Source organism: Petromyzon marinus, chromosome 1, assembly GCF_048934315.1.
Source record: "Petromyzon marinus isolate PM22_M1 ecotype Great Lakes invasive population chromosome 1, UKy_Petmar_22M1.pri1.0, whole genome shotgun sequence".
NCBI classification, from domain to species: Eukaryota; Metazoa; Chordata; class Hyperoartia; order Petromyzontiformes; family Petromyzontidae; genus Petromyzon; species Petromyzon marinus.
Window position 1 is genome coordinate 31,096,668 of NC_133667.1, and position 24,981 is coordinate 31,121,648.

Sequence of the window (24,981 nt, forward strand, 5' to 3'; positions counted from 1 at the left end):
TCTCACGACGTTTCGACTGCAACACAAGCAATCATCATCATTGGCACGGGTTTTATTCAAACCAAATACGAATAAGCAAAGTAGATGTCCTTACTGGGGGTTTGATTCGATGCGAACTTTCACCTATATTCTTGGTTCTTTCGGTAAAGTCACGTGTTTCCCTTCTACGTGACTTTACCGAAAGAACCAAGAATATAGGTGAAAGTTCGCATCGAATCGAACCCCCAGCAAGGCCATCTACTTAACGACGAGAGAAAATTCACACGAAATGTCGTTTTCAATTAAGTCTTCCAGATGTAACATGATATCTATATATAAACAACTTTATCTATCAAGTAATCCATAGTCGACAAAAAACGTGACATGATTAGCAGCATCGTTTTGATCAGTTTTTCCTGTCGCTTACAAATAGTTTTTCAGTTTCATTTATTTGGTATAGCCCTGTGAGCCATTCGGCTCTTGAATCGGGTGCAACCGCAACAAACAAAAACATGAACAAGAAAACATCTTAAAGTGACTATGTGACTGTGCAAACAGAAAATCCAGGAAAAAACAGCAAAATATTCCTGAAAAGCACCGTACACCAACGCTGTGTGCAAAAATCCCAGTGGGATGCAAGTCAAACAACAACAACAACCACAAGACAACTTAGATTAAGGCCATCAGTCTAACTCCGTACTACAACAAACAAACATGGCCAAACCAAAAAACTATTTGAAATCACCAAAATAAAGCCATAAATGCAATGTAACAGTGATCATAGGGACTGTGACCGAATTTTTAACAATAAACTACTTAAATAACATGTAACACCAAACCCTAGAGCCATAGCTGGCTGCATGAGTCACTCCACAACAACAGGAGCATCTTCAAGATTAGCACACTAATCAAATACAGACAATACTTTGCAGCGGTCATCCAGAGCGAAACATTTAATTTTATTTTAGGCCACTGAATGGCAGTGGCAGCTAGGGGTGTACAACTCCTCTAGAGCAGTTTTGAGTGAAGATCTCATAGGTAGTGATTCAAGTTGCAGTTTATTGGCAATAGCAACCACACCCCCTCGTGTGCCACAAGTGCCAGCCTTTATAGGTGCTCGCTAACAGCACTTGCCCCAACAGTCTGTTAAAGGCCACACGGGGGATCTTTGCCCTGGTTTTGAGAGGGTAAGAATATGATTCTGTGCTGGGGTTAGTTTGGTGGACCACCATGCAAATATGCATGTATGTTGAACTTATTTCGCATGGTACGTAGCCAACCGTGATAATATGAGGTGTTATAACGTCAGTAAACCAATGCCAGCAAATGAGCAGATTCAGTCAATCGCCAATTTGTGTGTACGAGTCGCGATACAATCGAAATAGTTGTACAGTGGCCAGTAAAAAAGAAAAAAACGGTGCTTTGTGAAGTAGGAAAAAAATCGAGCAGTTCCGTGGACCACTTCCCACAGCCTGTTCGGACCACAGGGTGGGAACCACGAATGTAGGGTATAACGAATAGGATTAACCTGAGGCTTTGGGTTGAGGTGAGGAATCGGGTATGAATAGGGTTTTAACATGGGTTTATATGAGGGTGAGCACAGGGTTACAGCTTGGGTTGGGTTAAGATTAGGACAAGGTCTAGAGTTTGCATTCGGGTTATGGGATGACACCAGACACACAACAGCATTCGCAATTTGCAACGAAGTGGCGGTGACATTACGGCGTTTATTCCAGGCCAGGTGCACTTTGAAGCCACGTGTCGAAGGCTCGCTGGCAAGAGGTCACGGGACAGACCCAGGTGCCGTGGGTTGACTGAGGTCATATGATACCTGACCTCGCAAGAGCGCAGAAGTGTGGTCACCACATCTATGCCTCTATATAGTTGTAATTACTGGCGAAGCATCGTACTCAGATTGTAAATGTTGTGGCTTGGCTCTCCAACAAACCGGTGTGCTGTACTAGTGACGAATTGGCATGTTCTGTTTACGTGACAACCATTACTCGTTGGCTGTGTCGGGTGGTGGTGGGTTTTAAAGACACATTTGTATATTTACGCGATCTAACACAAAAAAAACCTTATGGATGATATTGGTCGCGAAAGCCTACCACGTGTTAAACTGCCACCAGCACTGATCCCATTCTCCCCACCCCCACCCCTCGTGTTGTCTCGTCGTCTCATCCCCCTGACTGCAGGTGCGCACTTGGTTCTGCGGAGGAAGTTCTCCTCGAGTCACTTTTGGGGAGACTGCCGCCGGCACGGCGTCACCATGTTCCAGTACGTCGGCGAGATCTGCCGCTACCTCCTCAACCAGCCCAAGGTGCCAAGTGCTGCCTCGTTACCGATCAACAATTGATCAAGCAATTGCGGGTGATGGGCCCTCAAAATAAGGACCATATACAGTGAGGGAAAAAAGTATTTGATCCCCTGCCGATTTTGTATGTTTGCCCACTGACAAAGAAATTATCAGTCTATAATTTTAATGGTAGGTTTATTTGAACAGTGAGAGACAGAATAACAAAAAAATCCAGAAAAACGCATGTCAAAAATGTTATAAATTGATTTGCATTTCAATGAGGGAAATAAGAATTTGACCCCCTCTCAATCAGAAAGATTTCTGGCTCCCAGGTGTCTTTTATACAGGTAACAAGCTGAGATTAGGAGCACTCCCTTTAAGAGCGTGCTCCTAATCTCAGCTCGTTACCTGTATAAAAGGCACCTGTCCACAGAAGCAATCAATCAATCAGATTCCAAAGTCTCCACCATGGCCAAGACCAAAGAGCTCTCCAAGGATGTCAGGGACAAGATTGTAGACCTACACAAGGCTGGAATGGGCTACAAGATCATTGCCAAGCAGCTTGGTGAGAAGGTGACACCAGTTGGTGTGATTATTCGCAAATGGAAGAAACACAAAAGAACTGTCAATCTCCCTCGGTCTGGGGCTCCATGCAAGATCTCACCTCATGGAGTTGCAATGATCATGAGAACGGTGAGGAATCAGGACAGAACTACACGGGAGGATCTTGTCAACGATCTCAAGGCAGCTAGGACCATAGTCACCATGAAAACAATTGCTAACACACTACGCCGTGAAGGACTGAAATCCTGCAGTGCCCGCAAGGTCCCCCTGCTCAAGAAAGCACATATACATGCCCGTCTTAAGTTTGCCAATGAACATCTGAATGATTCAGAGGACAACTGGGTGAAAGTGTTGTGGTCAGATGAGGCCAAAATGGAGCTATTTGGCATCAACTCAACTCGCCGTGTTTGGAGGAGGAGGAATGCTGCCTATGACCCCAAGAACACCATCCCCACCATCACACATGGAGGTGAAAGCATTATGCTTTCGGGGAGTTTTTCCTTTTTGTCAAGGCACTGCTGCATGAGGAGGGCTTCTCAATGGCATGCGGGTCATGTGGTGGGGAGGGTTTGACCATACTTCAATGAATTCAGTTCAGGAATTCAGTGAAGAAGCTCATAAGCACGCGGAGCAAAATGTCAGACAATGCCCAACGACACACGGTAACAACACCGAAAACACATCGGTGCAATAGACAGTGCAGCACAAGTGCCAAAATACCTACTCATTGATAGTACACCACCTTATCAATTTTCTGCATTGTCAGTGATGGCACACACACTAACATGTTCTCTCCATAGATGCTATGAAAATAAATTTCGCTCAAGGAACATTCTTTTCCCAACCCTCCCTGCCTCCCTCGCATGCCGTGTCAAGAACGAGCTGGACCGAACGGAATGTGAGCAGACGTGTGGGCACGTTTTCTTGAGCGGCACGGGGACGTGAGATTCTGCGAGCTCTACGGCGCCACCGAGGGCAACGTGGGCTTCGCCAACGTGGATGGAAAGCTCAGGGCCTGCGGCCGGGACCTGCCCTTCCTGCGTGTGCGTTGTAATTTCTCAGCCGTTGTTATTGTTGTTATTCCGCTGTCAAATCCTGGCTTCTTACCACACCTCCTTCTTCGCAGACTGCCTGGATCAAGGTTAGCTTAGGGAGTGTGCCTGTATTTTGGGTGTGCTGTCTCGGGACGATGTTGACAAAAACTCAACACGTTCATCAACAACACTATTGACCTAAAAAGGAAATAGTATATAATAGGTGATGTGTAAGGCAATGGCCCTTCTTTATAGCACAAATATTTTATATATTTTAATTTTAAGGCAGCGTTATTAAGAAACGTGTTGAGTTTTTGTTACTTGTGCCAACACGGTATCATAAATAATCTCTTTTCCTGGTTAATATCGACCCATAACACTCTTGATCACCATGAGAGGTGAAACTGCTGCTTTAGCTGTTGCTGGGCATTTGGAGCTTGTTGAGTGGGGCCCTCCAGGGTTTGTTCAAATTGGGATCATCATGAGCAACGTTCGATAGGTAAGCACTGGCCAAATCCACAGGCATATTACAAAGATGGACTTTGGCACGTTGAATATTGTATGATTAAGAATGCAAATGAATACATACCAAAAGACAAACATCTATTTTGTTAGCAAGACATGAAGTGCAAATCAAGAAGAAATACAATACAAAGTACAATTTGCAGAAAGTTAACTATCACAACCGTAAGGCAGCAAATAAAGTAATTTAAATCTACAGTGTCTTAAAATTCACAAAAATTAAAGTCTCCTGATTTAAATTAAAGATAGACCTATATAATTATTTGCAAGACAGCCTTTGCCCCAGCAGTCAAAGGTAACAACTATACCTTGTGTGGGAGGACTACAAGGGAAAGATGAGTGATCTTGAAATTGTTCGTGTGGCTTTGCTTCGTTTCAGCTCCTGATAAAGTATGCTCTGGTTAAGAATGACCATGAAAAGGATGGACCCGTGCGTGATGACAAGGGCTTCTGCATCCCGTTACCCAGAGGTGAGGGCACCAGACACTGACGACCATAGCTCAATAACAAGGCAGACACACCAAGAGGAGATTCAAAAATATTATTTGCATTCATAGCTGCTTCCGAACAGTACTTGCCCTAAGTCTGTTACAGCGTATATGGGGGATCTTTGTATTTGTCGGCATGTGGGCTGGTGGAGCAGGACAGCCAGGTCTCCTGGTGGCCCCGATCTCGAAGCACATGCCATTTGATGGTTACTTGGGGAATGCCGAGTTCACGCAGAGGAAGGTTCTGCACAACGTGTTCATGCATGGGGACCGCTACTTCAACTCGGGAGACATCATGCGCATCGACAAAGAGGGCTTCATCTACTTCATCGACAGGGTTGGGGATACTTTCAGGTGATTGTCGCTCTCATTTTCATTTTCTCTGTCTTCAGTTCAACGCCTAAGAGACAGGTCCATAGTTCACGCTCCTGATGTCCCATCTTCCTCCTGCTTCCCCTCTGTTCCTGCTTTGGAGGATCCCAGAAAGAAGTGTAGAGGTGGTTTCCCCTGGTCTTCCTCGATTGTGTTCTATTAGATTATCTCCAGATAAATTATTATGCCGTACTTAGGACACCCATCAATCATCAGCATCATCATATCACAGCTATGGTTTTTAGTTTCCTCCCAAATGGAAGTCGTGTATTCCTACTTTTGGTTATGGTTCATACAGTGAGGGAATAAAGTATTTGATCCCCTGCTGATTTTGTACGTTTGCCTACTGACAAAGAAATTATCAGTCTATAATTTTAATGGTAGGTTTATTTGAACAGTGAGAGACAGAATAACAACAAGAAAATCCAGAAAAACGCATGTCAAAAATGTTATAAATTGATTTGCATTTTAATAAGGGAAATAAGTATTTGACCCCCTCTCAATCAGAAAGATTTCTGGCTCCCAGGTGTCTTTTATAGAGGTAACGAGTTGAGATTAGGAGCATACTCTTAAAGGGAGTGCTCCTAATCTCAGCTTGTTACCTGTATAAAAGACACCTGTCCACAGAAGCAATCAATCAGATTCCAAACTCTCCACCATGGCCAAGACCAAAGAGCTCTCTAAGGATGTCAGGGACAAGATTGTAGACCTACACAAGGCTGGAATGGGCTACAAGACCATTGCCAAGCAGCTTGGTGAGAAGGTGACAACAGTTGGTGTGATTATTCGCAAATGGAAGAAACACAAAAGAAGTCAATCTCCCTCGGCCTGGGGCTCCATGCAAGATCTCACCTCGTGGAGTTGCAATGATGATGAGAACGGTGAGGAATCAGCCCAGAACTACACGGGACGATCTTGTCAATGATCTCAAGGCAGCTGGGACCATAGTCACCAAGAAAACAATTGGTAACACACTATGCCGTGAAGGACTGAAATCCTGCAGTGCCCGCAAGGTCCCCCTGCTCAAGAAAGCACATATACATGCCCGTCTGAAGTTTGCCAATGAACATCTGAATGATTCAGAGGACAACTGGGTGAATGTGTTGTGGTCAGATGAAACCAAAATGGAGCTCTTTGGCATCAACTCAACTCGCCGTGTTTGGAGGAGGAGGAATGCTGCCTATCACCCCAAGAACACCATCCCCACCGTCAAACATGGAGGTGGAAACATTATGCTTTGGAGGTGTTTTTCTGCGAAGTGGACAAGACAACTTTACCGCATCAAAGGGACGATGGACGGGGCCATGTACCATCAAATCTTGGGCGAGAACCTCCTTCCCTCAGCCAGGGAATTAAAAATGGGTCGTGGATGGGTATTCCAGCATGACAATAACCCAAAACACACGGCCAAGGCAGCAAAGGAGTTGCTCAAGAGGAAGCACATTAAGGTCCTGGAGTGGCCTAGACAGTCTCCAGACCTTAATCCCATAAAAATCTGTGGAGGGACCTGAAGGTTCGAGTTGCCAAACGTCAGGCTCGAAACCTTAATGACTTGGGAGAAGATCTGCAAAGAGGAGTGGGACAAAATCCCTCCTGAGATGTGTGCAAACCTGGTGGTCAACTGCAAGAAACGTCTGACCTCTGTGATTGCCAACAAGCGTTTTGCCACCAAGTACTAAGTCATGTTTTGCAGATCGGTCAAATACTTCTTTCCCTCATTAAAATACAAATCAATTCATAACATGCGTTTTTCTGGATTTTTTTGTTATTATTCTGTCTCTCACTGTTCAAATAAACCTACCATTAAAATTATAGACGGATCATTTCTTTGTCAGTGGGCAAACGTACACAATCAGCAGGGGATCAAATACTTTTTTCCCCTCACTGTATATGCAGTTGTGGATATTTTGGCAATGCCAGCTCAGTGATCAGAGCTAGGCCATTGCGAGCAACCTCGCTATACCCGACTGGCTTGAACTCGTGTGGATTTATTTTTGCATACCCTGAATGATTTCTTGTTTCTGTCGATAAGGTGGAAAGGTGAGAATGTCTCGACCATGGAGTTGGCAGACACTCTGAGTGACCTGGACTTCATCAAGGAAGTCACAGTGTATGGTGTCACCATCCCAAGTTGGTGGCGCAGCTAATGATCGACTTTAAAACAAAACTTCAATGGAAAGCAGATTGATGAATGATTCAGCACCTGCTCACCTTCTCGCCACTCTCCTATCGCTACTACCATGGTTTCTGCCGCATGAACTTCACTCAGTGATTCCTCCTGCTCCCATGTTGGGGACTCAGTCTTCCTGACTAATTAATACCTCAGTGGGCTTCACCTGGTACGGTGGGAATGGTTTCGTTGTATTCGTATGTCTTAGGCTGATTTCTTTACCTTTCTTGTACTTTGCACTGCTATCGTGTTTTTGTATCGATTGTTGTTGTAACGTTCTTACCTGCCCCTACTGGACATCTGTGAAAAATAACTGTATAGTTGATGATGACCGTTTGTTATGGTCGAAACATCGTGAGAATTTTATTGTTTTATATATATTATTATTTTATTGTTTCCCTTCAACGTGACTTTACCGAAAGAGCTAAGAATATAATAACTGTATAGCTCAACGAATTCCTCCAGTATGAATAAATAAATATTCCGATTCAGACTACTCGTCTCATCCACATCACACTGCAGTTTAAAATACTTATCTGTCTTCTTATTCCCTCGCAACTGCTCAACTTTGGAACTTCCTTCCATTTTCCCAAGTTCTTATAACTTTGCTCAATTCAAGAGATGTATTAACGATGACCTGTCTACTTTCAATAATGCGGGGTGGGGTGTTGCTGGCCGCTTTGCATGTTGGGCCTCTGGGCCTGTGCTCAGCAATCATATATCACGAGCTTAATCAACGTTGATCTAATTTTATACCCTAGTTATTGAAGTAACATGTATCGGATCGCCCTCACCAAATGAACAATATGTTTGCATTATATATGTGGTTATCAATTATTATGTAGTCAATATAATATGCATGGGGGTAACCACATGCTAAGAAACGTTTTATAGGCACTGAATACATTTCTATAATTTTCTATTTTGTGATGTTATGAACGTTTTCTTTATATTCTTGGTTCTTTCGGTAAAGTCACAAGAAATTTTCTTGCTGTGGTTTTTACACCTGATGATGATTGCTTGTGTTGCAGTCGAAACGTCGTGATAATTTTGTTTTATATTTGTATTGTTTTATTGTTTCCCTTCTATGTGACTTTACCGAAAGAACCAAGAATATGAATCCTTTAGTTTGTTTACACTTTTTTATTGTAATTTCAAAATCATAATCAGAATATTTATTTATACTGGAGGAATGTAGGATGAGCTACAAAACTCCTTTTCACAGATGTCCAGCAGGAACAGGATTTATCTATGATTATTTTGTTTACTCGTAGTGTGTTTTCCTATTTAATTTACAATTCCAGATGTCACACCCTGAACCCCTTATCACACAGGAAGCATTGGAGTTGACGAACACATTCAAGCAGATCAAGACGCACCTCTTGCAGGAGGGCTTCAACCTGGCGCGCATCCGTGCGCCCTTGCAGCGTGCAGCTACACGCCAGTAACGCGACAAATCTAGGAGGGAATCGTCAGTGGCAAAGTGAAGCTCTGAGTGACGAGCGTGAGGGTTTTGAGCCAAGTAATTCCTCAGAGAAGGGATCAGAATCAGAATCTGTATTTATCCTGGAGGAATCCGATGTGCTATGAAGCTCTTTTTTCACAGATGTCCAGTCGGGGCAGGTCAGTCAGAAAGTTAGGAGGAACCATGGTGCTGAAGTAATGCCTCATTTTAATAAGAGGCTGATATCTGACACCAGTTGGGATTTTTATTAATCCAGCTCAATTCCTGAGCCACCGAGCCAACTCAGTTTTTTTAGTCTTTTGTGTCATCCGAAAGCAGAGTTATGAGCGAACACCTACACATAATATGTAATGACAAATATCTATACTGCCATTTGCTGGCCATCTTGAAGGTTGCAGTCTCCATTGTGGTCAGCGTGTTATGCTATGATCTCGGTGATCCGAGTTCAATTCCTGATCACGGCCACGTTTGTGGCGGGCGGTATCCTCCACCATTCTCTAACCTGCACTGCCCATCATGCTGAATTATGGTCAAACAACCCCTGTGACCAATATGGAATTGGGAGGTTTTCATTCAGCAGTTGCTCGTTAAATGGCTGTAACAACTGAGCAATCTCGTAGTGCTGTTGGTGATTATGGTCATGGCGCTTGTGGATATTCAAGATATTTTGTGTAATGCCTCCTCAGCAGTTGGCTTCATGTGCAAACGGAATTTAAATTGTATGGCTTGAATCCACTTCTCCCATAACTAGGTGGCGAGAAAAGTACCGCGGTGGAGAAATGTTATCTCCCTTGCTTGGTATGCAAGTGGTCGTGGGTTCGATCCCAACCCTGACGCCTGCTGTATATTTGGAGTTTGCTTGTCTCTCTCCCTGTGGTCGTGTGTATTTTTCTCCGGGTCCTCCGGGTTTCCCCTCCACTTTAGAAACATTTGTTTCTTTATTTCGCTGCTATAAAATTTCACATGATAAGCACTTCGTTGCGCTATCATTTGTGACCAGGTCGCTTCTGAAAAATAGCTAATCGGGCTTGACCTGGTAAATAAAAGTTGATAGATTTAGATATTATAACTGTTCAATAACTAAAGACGTTTCACCATAGGTGGTACCAATTTCTCCTCTGACCCATAGAATACAGACCAATGGGCATGAGGTTTTAAAGCATGTCCAGGCAATGATAGGTATAAAATATTTTATAACGAAATCACTTTACCTTTTTTCCCCAATGACAAACATGTATTTCAAGTTTAAAAAACTATGTATCAGATAAAATGACATTAAAATTGTTTATGAAAGAACATATATCAATATGCCCCCATCATTCAGTACCCACAACTTGTATTATATCACTTCCACATTAAATGTTGAAAATATCAATGGAGGCAGAACTAGAAACTTCTAGAAGGCGGGGGGGGGGGGGGGGTGATCATAAAATCTCAAACTTTTTAAATCCGGCCCTCAAGTAAATACAACATTATTTAGTCAATATCAGGGAAATTTCCACCATCTGGCACGAGAGAGCTCTTAACTCCTGGCCAGTGCCATGACCTCTAGACACCCTTGACTCTGGTGGTGGTCAAGGGCAGTCTCTTCCTCTCTGCCCACAATGCAGATCTCCATTCCGCTCGCGTCGTCCTTGGCTGCTGAGCCCTGCAGCAGGTCTGTAGCAGCCTGCAACACGAGCCGCCAGTCCCGTAGCACATCCGCCTCTGTGGTGAACTGAGATGTGATGGCGAAGCGGATGATGAACTTGTCCCCGGCCATGGCTGGCGCCACAAACAGCTGCTGCGACTGATTGAGTCGCCTGAGAAGTGTCTCTGTCAGTTCGTTTGGGCCCTGCAACGAAAACAGCCTCAATATAATAAGGTGCTTGAATAAAGCAATATCTATTTTATTGCAGCCGTTAAACCTTTGTACCTCTCAACAGGTTAACAGCGATGAAAAATAAGAATAGTTTTTACCCTTTCTGGCAATAAAACCTTTAATTATTTTTCATACTTTGATATTGGCAAAATGGTCCCATAGACACGCTCACATCTTTCCTAGCCCGCAGCCATCGACATCGGTTGGTTGTCATCCACCGTGTTAGTCTACCACTCCACCAGTCGAAGAGTTCTTCATATGAGCTTAACGGCCTTGCAGGACACAACTGAAGGTAAAAGGGTATAACTTGCATTTTGACTGCTTGTGTTGTGGTTATTGCAAACATGATACCTTAAATAAAGGTGTCAGTTTTTGTGCCAGTTAAAAGGGTAAAACCTATTTCTATATCTTGTTACTAGCAAAGGAGGTCTCATAATGTAAATGCTCACCCGAGCCCTCAATACTCTGATAGTGCACTGTTTTTGAGTTGTACGCCTTTTGGCGTCTTCTGGTCCAACACCAATGGAGACTAGGCTCTAAGAAAAGCCGTCTCGGGTGTGGACCAATCAAATTCAAGGACAGTGCATATTATTATCAGAGTTGTCTCTTTTGTTTACATTTTGACTGCTTGTGTTGTGGTTATTGCAAACATGATACCTTGAATAAAGGTGTCAGTTTTTGTGCCAGTTAAAAGGGTAAAACCTATTCCTATAGGGTATAACTGGATAAGAAGACTCAAAGAGTGACAAAGCCATAGGCTGGGTAACTAATTATATTCTACTAGCTCTTCGCCTGTCCAAGAACGGGTGTATTTCAGTAAATCTGAAACTTGCAAGCGAAAAGCAATTTGTAAGGTCATGGTGACACAGATTTATTTCATTTAAAGGTTATAATCCCTTGTTCATCATGACGTCCTTTTTTTACGTCTATGTCTCAATAGCGTTACGGAGATCACATGACGTGAGGGTTCTGCCTCTGTAATGAGGGTTGTGAGTTGACGCTGAGGAGGGGGGAGGAGGCGCCTCGGCCCCCCATGTGGAGTGACGTCACCCGCTAATTATTATTAATGGAGGGGGAGGTGTCCATTTGGAAGATGTTACCTGTTCATGATTATTAATGAGGGGGGCTGGCCGATGTGAAGTGACATCACCTGCTCTTGATTATTAATGAGGGGAGGGGGGTGCTACATGTGGAGTGACGTCACCCGCTCATAATTATTAATGAGGGGGGGGTCCATGTGGAGGACGTCACCTGTTCATGATTATTAATGAGGGGGCTGGCCAACATGGAGTGACATCACGCGCAGGACACATATTTTTGGCTCATTATAGTAGTAAATTATATTTGAGATTTATTTAGGGCCCTTTCCAGGGCACTTTACAATGCAAGCGAACGGCGGTACACAAAGGGGCAAAAGGGGAGCAACGGGTGGGGTGGAGTGGCTGTCAGTGAGAGGTGATGGAAGGGATAGAGGGACAGGGGCTGGGAATGGAGCATGATGTTGCAGGGGTAGGGAAGGAGTAATAATGTGGAGTGTGATGGTGAATGAGGGTGACAGATGGGTGCAACATGGATGAGAGGCAGCTGGTTATAGGGCACATGCGTGAAGTGGTAAGATAGGTGGTATGGGTGGACATGGATGAGGGTAGGTGAAGAGTAGTAGGGGCAGAGGTCTGGTGGCCGGATAGTTGAGCTGATTGAGGAGCCCAGTGGATGGCTGGGGGAGAGATGTGGTTAAGTGCACATAGAGAAAATGAGACGTGGGAGCCGGGTCACGAATTAGGGTCGTAGTAGGAAGTGGACCGGGGGACTGGGAGTGGAGGCAGTGGAAGAGAATAAGCGATAGAAAAGAGAAAGGACCTGAGGGCAGAGCAAAAGGAGTAAAGCAGGGGGAGAGTCTAATGTGGAGGCCAATAATTAAAAGCGTTCCACTGCATCTGCAATATCATGGGAAAAGCAGTAAAATCTCACCTGGAGACGAAACACAACGAGTCCCAAGTTGCTCTTCGCTGGAATTTCGAAGTGGGGGTCTTCCCTGACGAGGCTTTCAAAATACCTTGCAAGTTTATTGGTCTGTATAAAAACATACAACATTGATATACCCCTTCTACAATTAGTATCAGGAAATATTATCATTGGTTTCAGCTGTCCTGAGTGTCAGTGACTAGGAGCGCGTGTCACACGAGGCCCTTGTGATGCCACGACAGCGAAGTCGCTCCGCCGGGACTGGGGCCGTCGCTGTGCTGCTGCAGCCGAGGAGCCACCCGGCTCCCGTCACAGCGCTCCCCCCCATCACCCCCCACATAAACATACACACACGCACTCACGTAGGGCCTCGTGGGGAGGTCACCTGCCCCTGAGTTTTCACCCGAGGGCCCCCCCCCTCGTGGGGGTGCTCCACGGTTTCTCAGGGCCAGGGAATTGGCAGGCCCCCCCCCAGGCCGATTGGCACTGCGGCGCCGTGGATTGACTTAAAATCGCATCACCACGGCGGGCTCAATGAGAACCGCAATGAAGAAAGCCAAAAAGGACACGCGGACCAGCAGGCAGGTGGGGAGCGGGGCGGTGCAGGTTGATGCCTATGATGCGGTCGTGCACTCGGTTAAACAATGGGGGGCAGGACGTCGGAGAGGGGGGGATAACCCGATTGGCCAGGGGCCAGCGGATTAGCGGCGCTTGGGCTGAAAGTGGGGGCATAAAAGGGAGTGAGATTGGGAATAAAGGTCTCTTTTCGCTGGGGATCAACTGGAGAGAGGAATCGAGGAGTCGTCATCTCCCTGCTTCTCGAACGTCCGTGAGACGGGTCAGAGAGCAGCCGGATTCAGTTTCCCAGCAAAAGCCACGGGCAGCATTATCTTTCCGCGACCTCCAACACCACGAGGTCGGATCGTAAGTACGAAGAGGAGAGGTAAGGCAAGGGGAGAAATCCTGAGAGAGAGAAAGAGGACAGGCCACTTGAGTATCAGACCGTAGAGAGATAGGTTAGATCTGTCCTGTTGGTCCACACTGACACGGGTAGATTAACCCTAATTAAAAAGAGAATAAACCACCAGTAGATCCTAACCCGTGTCGTATTGTCTCTGTGAGTACGGGGAGGGAGGGGAGTACGTGGTGTGGTGAGCCTGTGCGTTGTGTGGTGTCTTAGGCTTGTGCACGAGCGCATATTTTGCCCGCGCGTGCGCCTTCGCCGTGCACGTGAACTGTGAGCCCGTGCGTTGTGGTGCCCCGCGTGTTCGGTACGCGGGGCACTCTCGCTGTTGCGCGACTCGTGGTTGGCGTGTACGAGACGGGCACCGCGGCGTATCTGCAAGTTGGTTAGTACAGCTATTTAAATCATGCTTCTGCGAGGAGCAGCAGCGAGGGGGGGAGCAGGGGAGAGCGGGGGGGGGGGGCACAGGAGAACGAGGAGTCGAGGGGCAGCAGCCCTAACACCCTCACCCTGCGCACGTGCTCCTGCAGGCCGTCCAGCCCGAACGAGCGAATCACAAACCACAGCTTGAGCGAGCGGAAACGCACAGTCAGCGGGATCTGCCAGTGCTGCACGAAAACACCACCCCGATCATTAACACAAATCTCACAGCACAATCATGTACTGTACTTGGCATGAGGACAGTTGCTGAATCATAGTGGGTGAAAATATGAGCCCCCCACATTTAATAGTGCTCATTGGCTGCCTTGGCTACTTGATATGGGCCCCCATGTCCACCTCCCCTCTCCCCCCGACTTCCACAACGTTCCCACATATCTAAGTAAAATTATAACAGCTTGAGTGTCACTGGTTACAGCAAAAAATACATTCTATCTGTGTTATTTTTTACAGAATGCAGAGAAACATGTTAAATACAATGGAACCGCTGTTAAATACATCAGACTAGACTTTCATATTAAGATCAATTGCTGAGCTAAACTATGCTTTTTAAAGAGAGAGAACAAGATTAACTAATTTTATTGACATCTTGACAAGATGGTGCTTTTTGATGTTATCTGCTGTGTTCTCAGAGCATATATACCCACATAAAATGTTCGGGTCTGTTTGTGAAATTACTTAAGATTGTATAAAGACGATCATACTCTTTGCACCAAGAATATCAGAGCTGTTGGCTTGGTACGCCTAGACATAATGTAATAGAGCATAAACTGCTCTCTTCCACGAATGCATGCCATTTTACGAACAAAACATGTGTAGTGCAGCAGATTCACCCACCATGAAGTCTGTGACCGAACCGGAGTGTTCGTGCTGCAAGTAGTGCGGCTCCACGCAGAACGTGCTCTGCAGACTCCGCTTGTCCGCCACCCTGGCACAGTGAGTCGGGCTCTTAGCGTGCAGTCAAGTGTGGCAGGCTGGCCAATAAGAGGCATGCGATTACGTAGTTTAACTGTGAAAGTTGGTTCAAGAGGTGGAAGTGGGTGGGATCTCTTGAATTCAATGCCCTTGTGGCATTCATGAAACCGATCAGTCGGTTGCCAGTGGGGTGGGAATGCTGTCACGGCACTCTTTGACACTTAACTTCCGAGAAAACAGGAAATCGAAGCATATTAAACAGGTATATATGATTGATTACCAGGTCAAATAAATATCTGATATTGAGAATTGAAAAATGTAATCCAAATAAACAAACAAACCTTAAGAGCTTGTGTTTCGTGCAACAAGGCCAACACGATCTTGTCCAAATGGTATGTTGCACGATTCACGGAGGCCTCACCAAAATACGACGCAGTCCAGGTTGACCATCATCCACTTGCCCGGGTTGACCACGAACGAGTCGGCAAACTCGACCCCGCGCAGGGGGTCACGCAGCTCGGGACACAGGAAAGCAGTGCCCGCGTACGCCGCGTCCACGTGCAGCCAGAGCCCCTCCTGGCGGCCTGAGTGTATCGCAAGAAAGCTAATAATCGTGTTTCACCCTGATGTTGGGCTCTTGCTGGTAAAAGGTTTCCTAAACCAGGTCTAAACAAATGAGTTACAGTAAGCAAACATTTTGCTCCTGCTTTTAAATGTCATGGGTAAGGACTTAAGTTTATGTGTGTATGTATGTTGAACTTCTTTCGCACCGTACGTAGCCAACCGTGATAATCGGAGGTGCGATTAGAACGGTTATGAACTTCGGGTGTTAGGAATAAGAGAAATTCAAAGACCACATCTCACAGATTGGGCCCAGTTCAGCCATGTTGTCAAAGGCGCACACGCCTGTTGTGCCAAGGGTTGCGCACACCTATACACACGCACAAGATGCACGGTGGTGAGAGCACGAAAGCATTATACGCACGTAGTTATTTTACCAAAAGAGCTATCATCTGAGCCATACTGTTCGTGGAAACAATAAAACAAATTGAGTAGCTCTGTTGCATATATCCTGTCAGCTGACATTACTAATTAGCATGGAAATTACACCCCCATAATGTGTTTTGTTCCTTACAAGTGACACAGGGTACCACATCTAATTGAACCATACCAAAGCCAACATTTTAATTAATGTGGAAGTTGTTGCATCCTTGTCATGTTCATATTGTGGCCTGGTTGCGTTGCAAGGCACTTTCTTGCAGCATGACTGAATGAATGGGTTTTCCAGAGCACGTGAATATCATCAAGTTATGTTGATAAGTAACAGTTGCTATGTGTGTGAAGCTTAAAAGTTAAGAATCCTTCAAACAATCAATATTATCTGCTGTGTTCTTGAATGTTTGTTCACTACTGTGTGAACAAACATTCAAGCACGTGGTGCAGAATCTCAATAGAATACAAACACCATTCTGAGTAATTCAGTAACTTCTAGGCAGCCAAACAGTACTGTACAACATATAGGTTTCTGACATATGTGTGGAATTTCAGTGTTTTTCCTTGCATGTGTCGGCTCTTAGATGATCCAGTATCCCATCAACATATGAAAATTATCTAAAAACAAATTGTCTCAATGACCCCAGACACTCAATGATGGGCTTTTTTTTCTGGGTAATCCAATCAAGTACAGTACTGTAATCATAAATGTTGGTGCACATTGCATCGATAAACAAATTCACGCCTGGAGTTAAGTAACTCACGAAGAACGGGACGAGGCCCTGTGCTCTGTCCTCATCCACGGCGCGTCGGAGCGTCTCCCCACGCAGCGAGAACTCCAAGTCCGTGGGCAGTGAGCGCACCCTCACCAGCGACATGAGGCTCGCCTTCAGCACCGACGAGTGAGCCTGGCGGGAGTCAGAATTCACCTTCATTCGTACTCTTTAATTATGTATGGATGTATGTTGAACGTCTTTGGCACCGTCCGTAGCCAAACATGCTAATCGGAGATGCGATTAGGTTTAAGTTTAGAGAGGGAAAAGTTACGAAAATAAGTAGAAGCAGGGAGCATTTTCCACACGCTCTGATTGAAGCATCATTCATCAAAAGCGCACGATAATGCTCATTATTCTTCTATTAAAATTACAATTTGTGGGGGAAAAAAAAATCTATTTTAAAACATACGGTGGGCACGGGCATTAGAGAGTGTAGACTGGCACACCTGGTCTGAGGTGTACCCCACTAGTCGTGAGTTGAGGAGTGCATCATTGCCAAAGTCCTGGCTCACATCGCCGCGTAACTGTGTAAGAGCGCGTGTCCGTGCCGCCAGAAGGGCCAGCATGGTGGATTCGCTCACTGAGCTCTGTTCGACAAAAACGCAAGTACACACCCACACATTTTTGGGATAAGTGCAACAAATTGATCCATTAATAATTATAATTGATCAAAAGTTTAAAAAAATGGTCCACTCTGACCTTAGAGGCAACTGTGCTGCACATGCACCCTGATGAACAAATGTGAAAGTATGTCACTATTAGATTGCGGTTAATATGACAATTGCTATCACTCATTTATATCAACTGGCCCCTTCCAGCATTCAAATCTCTTCTTAAACTTATCACTTCCAACTCAATTCTCCTGTCTGTCTCCACTCTCCACCCCTTAAATGTTTGCTTCTAATCTTTCTTGCCTATTATGTTCATCTGTTTATCGTTTTAGATTTACTTAGATTTAAAATGTACTGCTTTGTAAACCAAAGTGTTGCAAATATGACGATGATATAGATGGAGGACCTGTATGACTCCACCTCCACATCCGTCTGGGTGATCATGTCGAAAGGTGTCAGGGAGGGACAGCATGTCCACCAGCCAGTCCGTCATCACTATCTGCAGCTCCGTGGAGGCCGGGTTAGATGCCTGGCCCAGATCACGCATCAACAGTTACAAAACACAAACGGTCCCCTTATTACCATAGTTTTAATAATAGTTTTGGAGATGCTCAATAACCAATAAATCAAGGAATTTTACTTGAATCAAATAACCTACCTACAATCTCAGCTTGCAAATAAAATTTACATTTAATTTGTAAAAAAAATGTTTCTTGCACGCGTTTTTTAATTCTGTAAATTAAAAAAAATTAGAATATTTTTTGGGCCAGATTAAGTCTGGCAATGTTTAACATTCGTGGAAAGCAATATCCGATCTTCCCTGAGCCCCCCTATTCACTGAATATCTATTTTTACCTACATATCTTAAAATATGCATTAACACGTTTTCTTCAACATTACGCGATTTTATATAAAATGTAAATACTTAATTTGCTGTAATGATCGTGTAATAAACTATTTAAATTATTTAGCACATGTTTTCAAACTTTAGTTAAATTTGTACATTTGTATTGTTACCCTTGCATCTTGTTTTCTCAAAACGTTTCCAAACGTCTTCATTTAACTAAAATGCAATTACTAATCTACAACTCATTACTAATCATAACAATTGATTGATTACTAATCTATTATATAATTACAATACTCCCCCTCCGCCTCAAATCACTGCACCTGAATGAGTTAAATGATGATGTCACCCTGCTATATTTAAGACCGGGAGCAAGTGAGGGCTTTACCATTCTGGCGAATTGCCCGATGATGCTGGATGTAATTACCAGCGAAACGTCGTATTCAAAAATTGTAAATGTTGTGGATTCACTCTTCAACACACCGGTGGGCTAAAGTAGTGAACTAATTGTCTTTTGTCAACGTGACACTTTTCTGCTGATTGGCCGTGTCGGGGGGTGGAGGGTTACGACACATTTATAAATAACGCGATCTAACCCAAAAACGTTTATTATTAATACGATGCATATCTCAAAGAGTTCCCACATGACTTTTGATAGTTTCCATCGATCTGTTTTATATGTACGCACCTAGCCTGGCACAAGCGCTGTGTGATGACGTCACCGCCACTTAGTGGTGAATGGTCGTTGCTGTCGCTATGCAAATACGGCACTTTTACACATAGACTTACCCATGTGAAGCCGACACAATTCATTCCAGACGCCAGCATGTCACCAAGAAGCGATGGGTACGAGTTGAGTGCCGGGAAATATCCATGCATGTGTGGGCTCTGCCAGTGCACAATCTGCATGCATGCCACAACTTGCATTAATAAAGCAGAAATTAAATAGTGCTCCGACGTGTTTTCAGGTTACACCACATCTTGTAAGGCATGATCCTAGCTTGATCCTATCTTATTCATGTTTCTCTGGCTGGGTGCCTTACCCCAGGCATGATGAGCTGCTCCACATCCTCAAAGATTCTCTCCCAGGGCTCTCCTTGCTGCGGGGGGCCAGGGGGCAGCAGGGGACGCAGATAGCCGGGCCGTACAGATGGCTTCACAGGCCGGTCACGTAGCCCAGTTAGATACGCGGCGATGTAGTCCACCATCGCCTTACCTGTGCAGAAACAATGCAGTACTTGCATGTGACCATTTACTGAATCAAAGCTGCATCTGAATCTCGGTGCTTCTCTGTCGCAAGATGCTGCTTCTCTGTACAACGTTTGAATAAAATCATGTAAGTGACCATAGTTGCTAAGCCTGAACAACAGTCCTTAACAGCTCTGGATTTCAATTTTGATTTAAAGCTTTCGTGACCACAGGGATTCATATTCTTGGTTCTTTCGGTAAAGTCACGTAGAAGGGAAACAATACAATAATAAAAATATAAAACAATAAGATTTTCACGACGTTTCGACTGCAACACAAGCAATTATCATCAGGTGTGAAAACCACAGCAAAAAATTTGAAAAAGTGGCGTTTTTTTAACGTTAGCACCACGGAGAGCGATTTTGCAGTTATTCAGATGGATGAGTCCATCTATGTTCGGAAAAGAGGAGGGGAGAGACGAAAAGAATGGATGCGGTTTGAAAGCCACCGCAAGCGTGAACAATCAATTAAGACCCTAAATGGTTTATAAAATCCTTCCAATGATTGCTAAGCCAGAATTCATTTTCTCGGTTGAAATTGGCTCTGTGTTTGTATATGTGGATAGCCTCATGAACGAATCTCTCATGGTAGCCAGATGGCTTGCAGAACACCTCTGTCTTGGACAAGTAAATGTCGTGTGAGCCTACTGAATAATAACAGTGATCTGCCACGGCCGAGGTGTTGGTCCTACCATGTTTTAGGTCTGCTTTGTGTTCACGAATGCGGTCCAAGACATGTCGTTTGGTTTCTCCAATGTAACTACTACCACAGAAGCAACTTAGTTTGTAGATGCCAGGGTAATGTATGTCCGGAATCACATCTTTTACAGATGGAACCAGATCACGGATTTTATGTAATGTGTTGAATCGGACCTGGATCTTGTGTTTATTCAAGATTTTGGAGATCTTTTTTGTGATCCCCCCAAATGTCAGGTAAAGCGATGGTTTTGAATGGCTCCTTAAAGAGGGTCCTTCTTCATGGTTGGAGTGATAGCTTTGTGGATTGTGTAGTCGGAGTAACCATTAGCCTTAAGAGCTTGGTGTACATGCTTGAGTTCACTGGCAATGTGTTCCTGGTCGGAGATGCATTGGGTTCTATGGTGCAGTGTCTTGATGAGGGAATTCTTCTAGGATGGATGGTGGTGGGAATACGGTTTCAGGTAAGCATCCGATTGGATTCACCAATCATAGCATCAGCTGGAAAGGTGGAGCAGCGTTGGAATATGGACAGGACACGAGGAATTTGATCTTTGATGCAGACTCCTATCAATATGTTTAATTTTCGTTATGCAAGCCACCTACTTTTATTCAGCACATTAAATTTGACTATTTCTGGGGTGACAAGAAATAATTTTCTACTTTTGAGTGCAAATAAAAGTGTGTGCATTGAAACACTTTTTTTTTACTTTCATATATTTATAGAACGCCTTACCTCAATGCGCTTTACATAGTTTAAAAGAAGTAACAAAATAGAGTAATTTCGATTGGCAAAGGTGTGCAAGGGCCGAGGAATGAGTGACCGTAACAGGAGGCACTTGGAGGTCACGAAAGGGCAGGCGAGGGACAGGAAGGAGTGGAGAGGTGAGGGCAAGGAAGAGGTTCGGAATAGGCCATGGAGAAGAAGTGAGTTTCAAGAGAACACTTGTAAGGCACATACACTCGTAGTTGACTTCTAGCCTCCTCTTCCCCGAGTCCTCTCCTCTCAGTCCTCGCCATTATGTATCTTTTGGGTTTTTCTCCAAATTCCATTTTTTGCGTCTTTAACTATTTTCATGGGTGTGATCCCCTGTCTCTTGCGTGACCTCTACATCAGAATCAGAATATGTACGTATTTATACTTTGGGAATCTGTTGAGCTATAAAGCTATTTGTCACAGATTTCTAGCAGGGGTGGGTCAGAATGTAACAACAACAAACAATACAAAAACACTAATGGAGTTAAAAATATAGAAGAGATAAACAAATTAGTTAAATAATATACAAATGCAACTAAAAAAAAATATTACCAGGTAAAGCCCACTGATCTATTATCTTCTACTTCAGAAGTGACCTTGCCAAAAATAATAGCTAAAGGAAGTGGCTTTTCACGTGGACATGTATAGCAACAAAATAATTATGTAACAGATTATAATCTCTGAAGTAAATCTTATAATCTGTTACATCACCTCAGTGTGTCCAAGCACGCCCTCTATATGTAAAGCATATTTGAGCGTTGCCTTTAAGCATGACTCTTGAGATAATTAATTACTATAATACACTTTGCTATCCTGGTTACCATTGAAACTGAACACATTCCTGTGGAGGGAGCTGGTAGGAACGTTGGGTTGCTCGGTCAATGGCCTGGGTCAACGGCGGCGTGATTTATTCCGCAAATATGCGCGACTGTGAGGGCGGGCACAAGCCGGCGTGAGTAGGTTAAACGTTGACTTTCATAAGGGCACCACGGGGTGACCAGCCCCTCCCCACCCAGCCCCACCCCTCCCACCCCCCACCCAGCCCCACCCTCCCCACCCAGCCCCTCCCCACCCTCCCCACCCAGCCCCTCCCCACCCTCCCCTCCCCTCCCCACCCTCCCCTCTCCACCCAGCCCCACCCCTCCCATTTTTGGATGGACGGCGGACAGACACAATAATCCCCTGTGGGCTGGTGCAACCAGGAAGTTCCTACCAGTATAACCTATACTGTACTGTAATTCACAAGCATTATACAGCACAGTATGCTCTCTTATAATATAATACAAACACATAACACATTTGTAATGCTCGTAATAAAAATGCGCGTCGGTGAAAGAGCGTAATTTATTGCATATATGACAATAATGTAAATAAGTATATATCGTTTAAAATAATGGGGCACTTCATGTATTTGCCGTCATCCTGCAACATAACTTTGCTGAATTATCTACAATCAGGCCACGATGCAATACATTAGTTCGAACATATCTCGGGGAAAATGACGTATCTATAACGTTGACAGAGAACATAGATTGAGAAGCGAGCACAACGACCTCTGTAGTAAATCTTGAGAACAAATAAAGTACTGTACAGTGGTTCATTAATGGAGTTCCGTTCATTAATATAACTCTCCAGTTCATTAATGGAGTTCACTTAAAAATCTGCCTTGTAACTGTACTTGAACCGACCACAATAGGTGCTCAAAACCCAGAAAATTTGTCAACGTTGGGCCAACGTTGAGCCATTTAATGGCTACATACCTATGCAGGTGTTGATGCAATCCGGAGGATTGTGGCATCAGTTGCATATTATGACTCCTGATGGTTGTCGGATATGCGGGGTTGTACAAGAGTGTACTTAATTGCCACTGTAAATGAGCACCTCCGATTAGCACGTATAGTGCTAAAGAAGTTCAACATACATGCAATAGTGGTTATTTTTTAATTCTTACCCGTGTGCCTGTATTTCTTCATGCTTTCCCATTTCTCTCTTTCCAAATGTTAACCCTCACGTGATGATAGACTCTTTCCAAGTTGTGGATGTAAACCTTACATTACAGGATAGCTGACAGGTTAACAATTAGATATTTTATGCACCCATAAGTCCAAGCATATTTTATGCATCACATTTCCAACCACTATACATCGTTAAAAGTACTGTATAACCATGTACAATAATCACCATAAAATATTACATCAACTTCCATGTAAATCATATACGTATTGTAAACTTGACAATACTTATGCCCGTGTTGTACCTTAAATGCTTTTTTTGCTGCACTGCCATTGTTTTGCCCCTAGAAAATACACTTTTGGTCTCGATAGATTCCAAACTGTTATAGAGGACATCGAAGCATGGAGAGAAAAAGCTCAAGCAACTTGTTACACGTTTGGGAAATACCACAGCTTAAGTTTGGCTAATTGGTGCCATGCTTATTTAGAGAAAGCAACTCACCACGAACTTTGTACTCCTCGGCGTCCATGGCCCGTGGCAGGCTGGTGTCGATGTGGATGCCGAGTTGCTAAGTTGGCGACGAGATTTCAACTGTTGCGCTGTTGATGTGCAGTGGGGGCCGTCGGTGTTGTCTGGAATAATGTCATGCCCATGTATTTCCCGTGTACATTTTATATTTGACAAAATAAATAATGAATGTTCGGTATTGTACAGTATATCGTAGGTTAAGGTAGCAGCACACATTCCACAGGAATAGTACCAGAACGTTTAATCTGTCCCGGTGATGCGTCACATTCCAGGATTGAACAGAAAAACCCCGTTCGTTCCAGAAATATACGTGAAGACACGATCTTCTGAACTCTATGGTGTTCATTCAAACATAAACTTATAACGAATTAAGTTTGAAAAACAAATTGGTGTAAATGAATACAATTTCATTTTGGATCAGAGCTAGGAATACGACCAAATAATGAAAATACGTGAATCAGTCAATGTTGACTGAAGTTTTGTTTAGCATTCATGAAATATAAAGTTTAGTTAGCAACGACTTGTGATTTGTCAATTGTCTAAATCTCACAAAAATGTCAAGATTAACCAGGATTGCTCACATTTATGAATTCATTACATTATACAGAATATTGGGAAACAAAATTAATCCATTTTTTTGACAAGTACTGTATATTAAATCACCAGGTATAGTCTGTTCCCCAATACATTTGTAGTGACTGTGAATGTCACTGTGTGGTGCCGGGCTTGCGAGGCCACGGCGGGATGTATACTGTTGTGTGTACACCACGAAAAGGGGTGTAGTACCAGCCCTAGTGGGGGCTTGGGTGAGCGCTAGTTCAGCGCAGTGGCACCACGCTGTGCGGGCTCCCGTTAAGACAGCGAGAGAATGTCAGCCGTAGCGTGGTGTTGTATATGCCGTGTATTTAAAATGTAATGGAAAAAAAGTAAATTTGAAAATATTCGTAATTATCCGAAATTATGTTATTTGCTGTAAATATGCGCATAAATTATGCTAATTATGCAATTGTATGCGCTTATGCTGATGCATACAGTTATGATAATTATGCTTAATTGATCAAACCAAACAGTTTTCGTTGAAACCTTCTGTTGCCAGGCCACCAAGATTATACGGCTTACCAAAAATACATAAAGTAGATACACCCCTTCGTCCCATCGTCTCTACTATCAACTCCCCCACCTACAAACTGGCTTGTTTTCTGTCTGAATCCTGTGGCCTTTCACTGGAAAAAAACACCTCTGCGGTACAAAACTCTACTCACCTGGTATCGACAATCAGTGGTATTTCCCTGTCCCCAGACGACCTGCTTGTCAGTTTTGATGTAGTTTCCTTATTCACCAAGGTTCCTGTATCTGACACCATCGCAATCATTGAAGACTTGGTTCATCAAGGACTAAACACTGAGGTACCCCCCCCCCTGGTGAGACACTGCTTAACCAATACATACTTCACTTGGAATGGAACTTTCTACAAACAGAGGGCTGTTGGATATATAGGCATTTTTCCAAAATTAATACTAATAATATTTGCCGATATTTT

The 24,981-nt window shown here is 44.0% G+C and overlaps 1 protein-coding gene and 1 long non-coding RNA gene across 7 annotated transcripts; one reads left to right on the forward strand and one right to left on the reverse strand.

The window, feature by feature from the left end:
- The first annotated feature begins 1,660 nt into the window (after nt 1-1,660).
- LOC116941868 (uncharacterized) lies at nt 1,661-10,312 on the forward strand. Its single transcript, XR_012941673.1, has 5 exons — nt 1,661-2,299; nt 3,716-3,882; nt 4,775-4,865; nt 5,039-5,237; nt 8,760-10,312. It is a non-coding gene; the product is annotated as an uncharacterized LOC116941868 (long non-coding RNA).
- Nucleotides 10,067-23,925, reverse strand: LOC116941876 (histidine decarboxylase-like). Of its 6 annotated transcripts, none has more exons than XM_076066993.1 (13): nt 23,415-23,811; nt 21,165-21,311; nt 19,304-19,476; nt 19,050-19,163; nt 17,820-17,942; nt 17,249-17,389; nt 16,791-16,934; nt 15,898-15,964; nt 15,455-15,617; nt 14,956-15,046; nt 14,190-14,288; nt 12,723-12,824; nt 10,067-10,724 (listed from the first exon to the last, which is right to left on the reverse strand). In XM_076066993.1, the coding sequence occupies exons 3-13, from the start codon at nt 19,466-19,468 to the stop codon at nt 10,413-10,415; spliced, it is 1,521 nt and encodes a 506-aa protein (XP_075923108.1). In that variant the 5' UTR covers nt 19,469-19,476; nt 21,165-21,311; nt 23,415-23,811; the 3' UTR covers nt 10,067-10,412. The 6 variants fall into 6 exon arrangements, with proteins under 6 accessions (XP_075923108.1, XP_075923101.1, XP_075923098.1 ...); XM_076066986.1 differs by lacking the exon at nt 23,415-23,811 and adding an exon at nt 22,912-23,033; XM_076066983.1 differs by lacking the exon at nt 21,165-21,311.
- Between the last annotated feature and the right edge of the window lie 1,056 nt (nt 23,926-24,981).

Coding starts and splice junctions, on each gene's coding strand:
- LOC116941876 (XM_076066983.1), bottom strand. CDS start 23,442: ATGGACGCCGAGGAGTACAAAGTTCGTG. Junction 19,477..23,414: donor CGAGGAGTACAAAGTTCGTG/GTGAGTTGCTTT, acceptor GTTTCTGCACAG/GTAAGGCGATGGTGGACTAC. Junction 17,390..17,819: donor GTGGAGGTGGAGTCATACAG/GTCCTCCATCTA, acceptor TTTGTCGAACAG/AGCTCAGTGAGCGAATCCAC.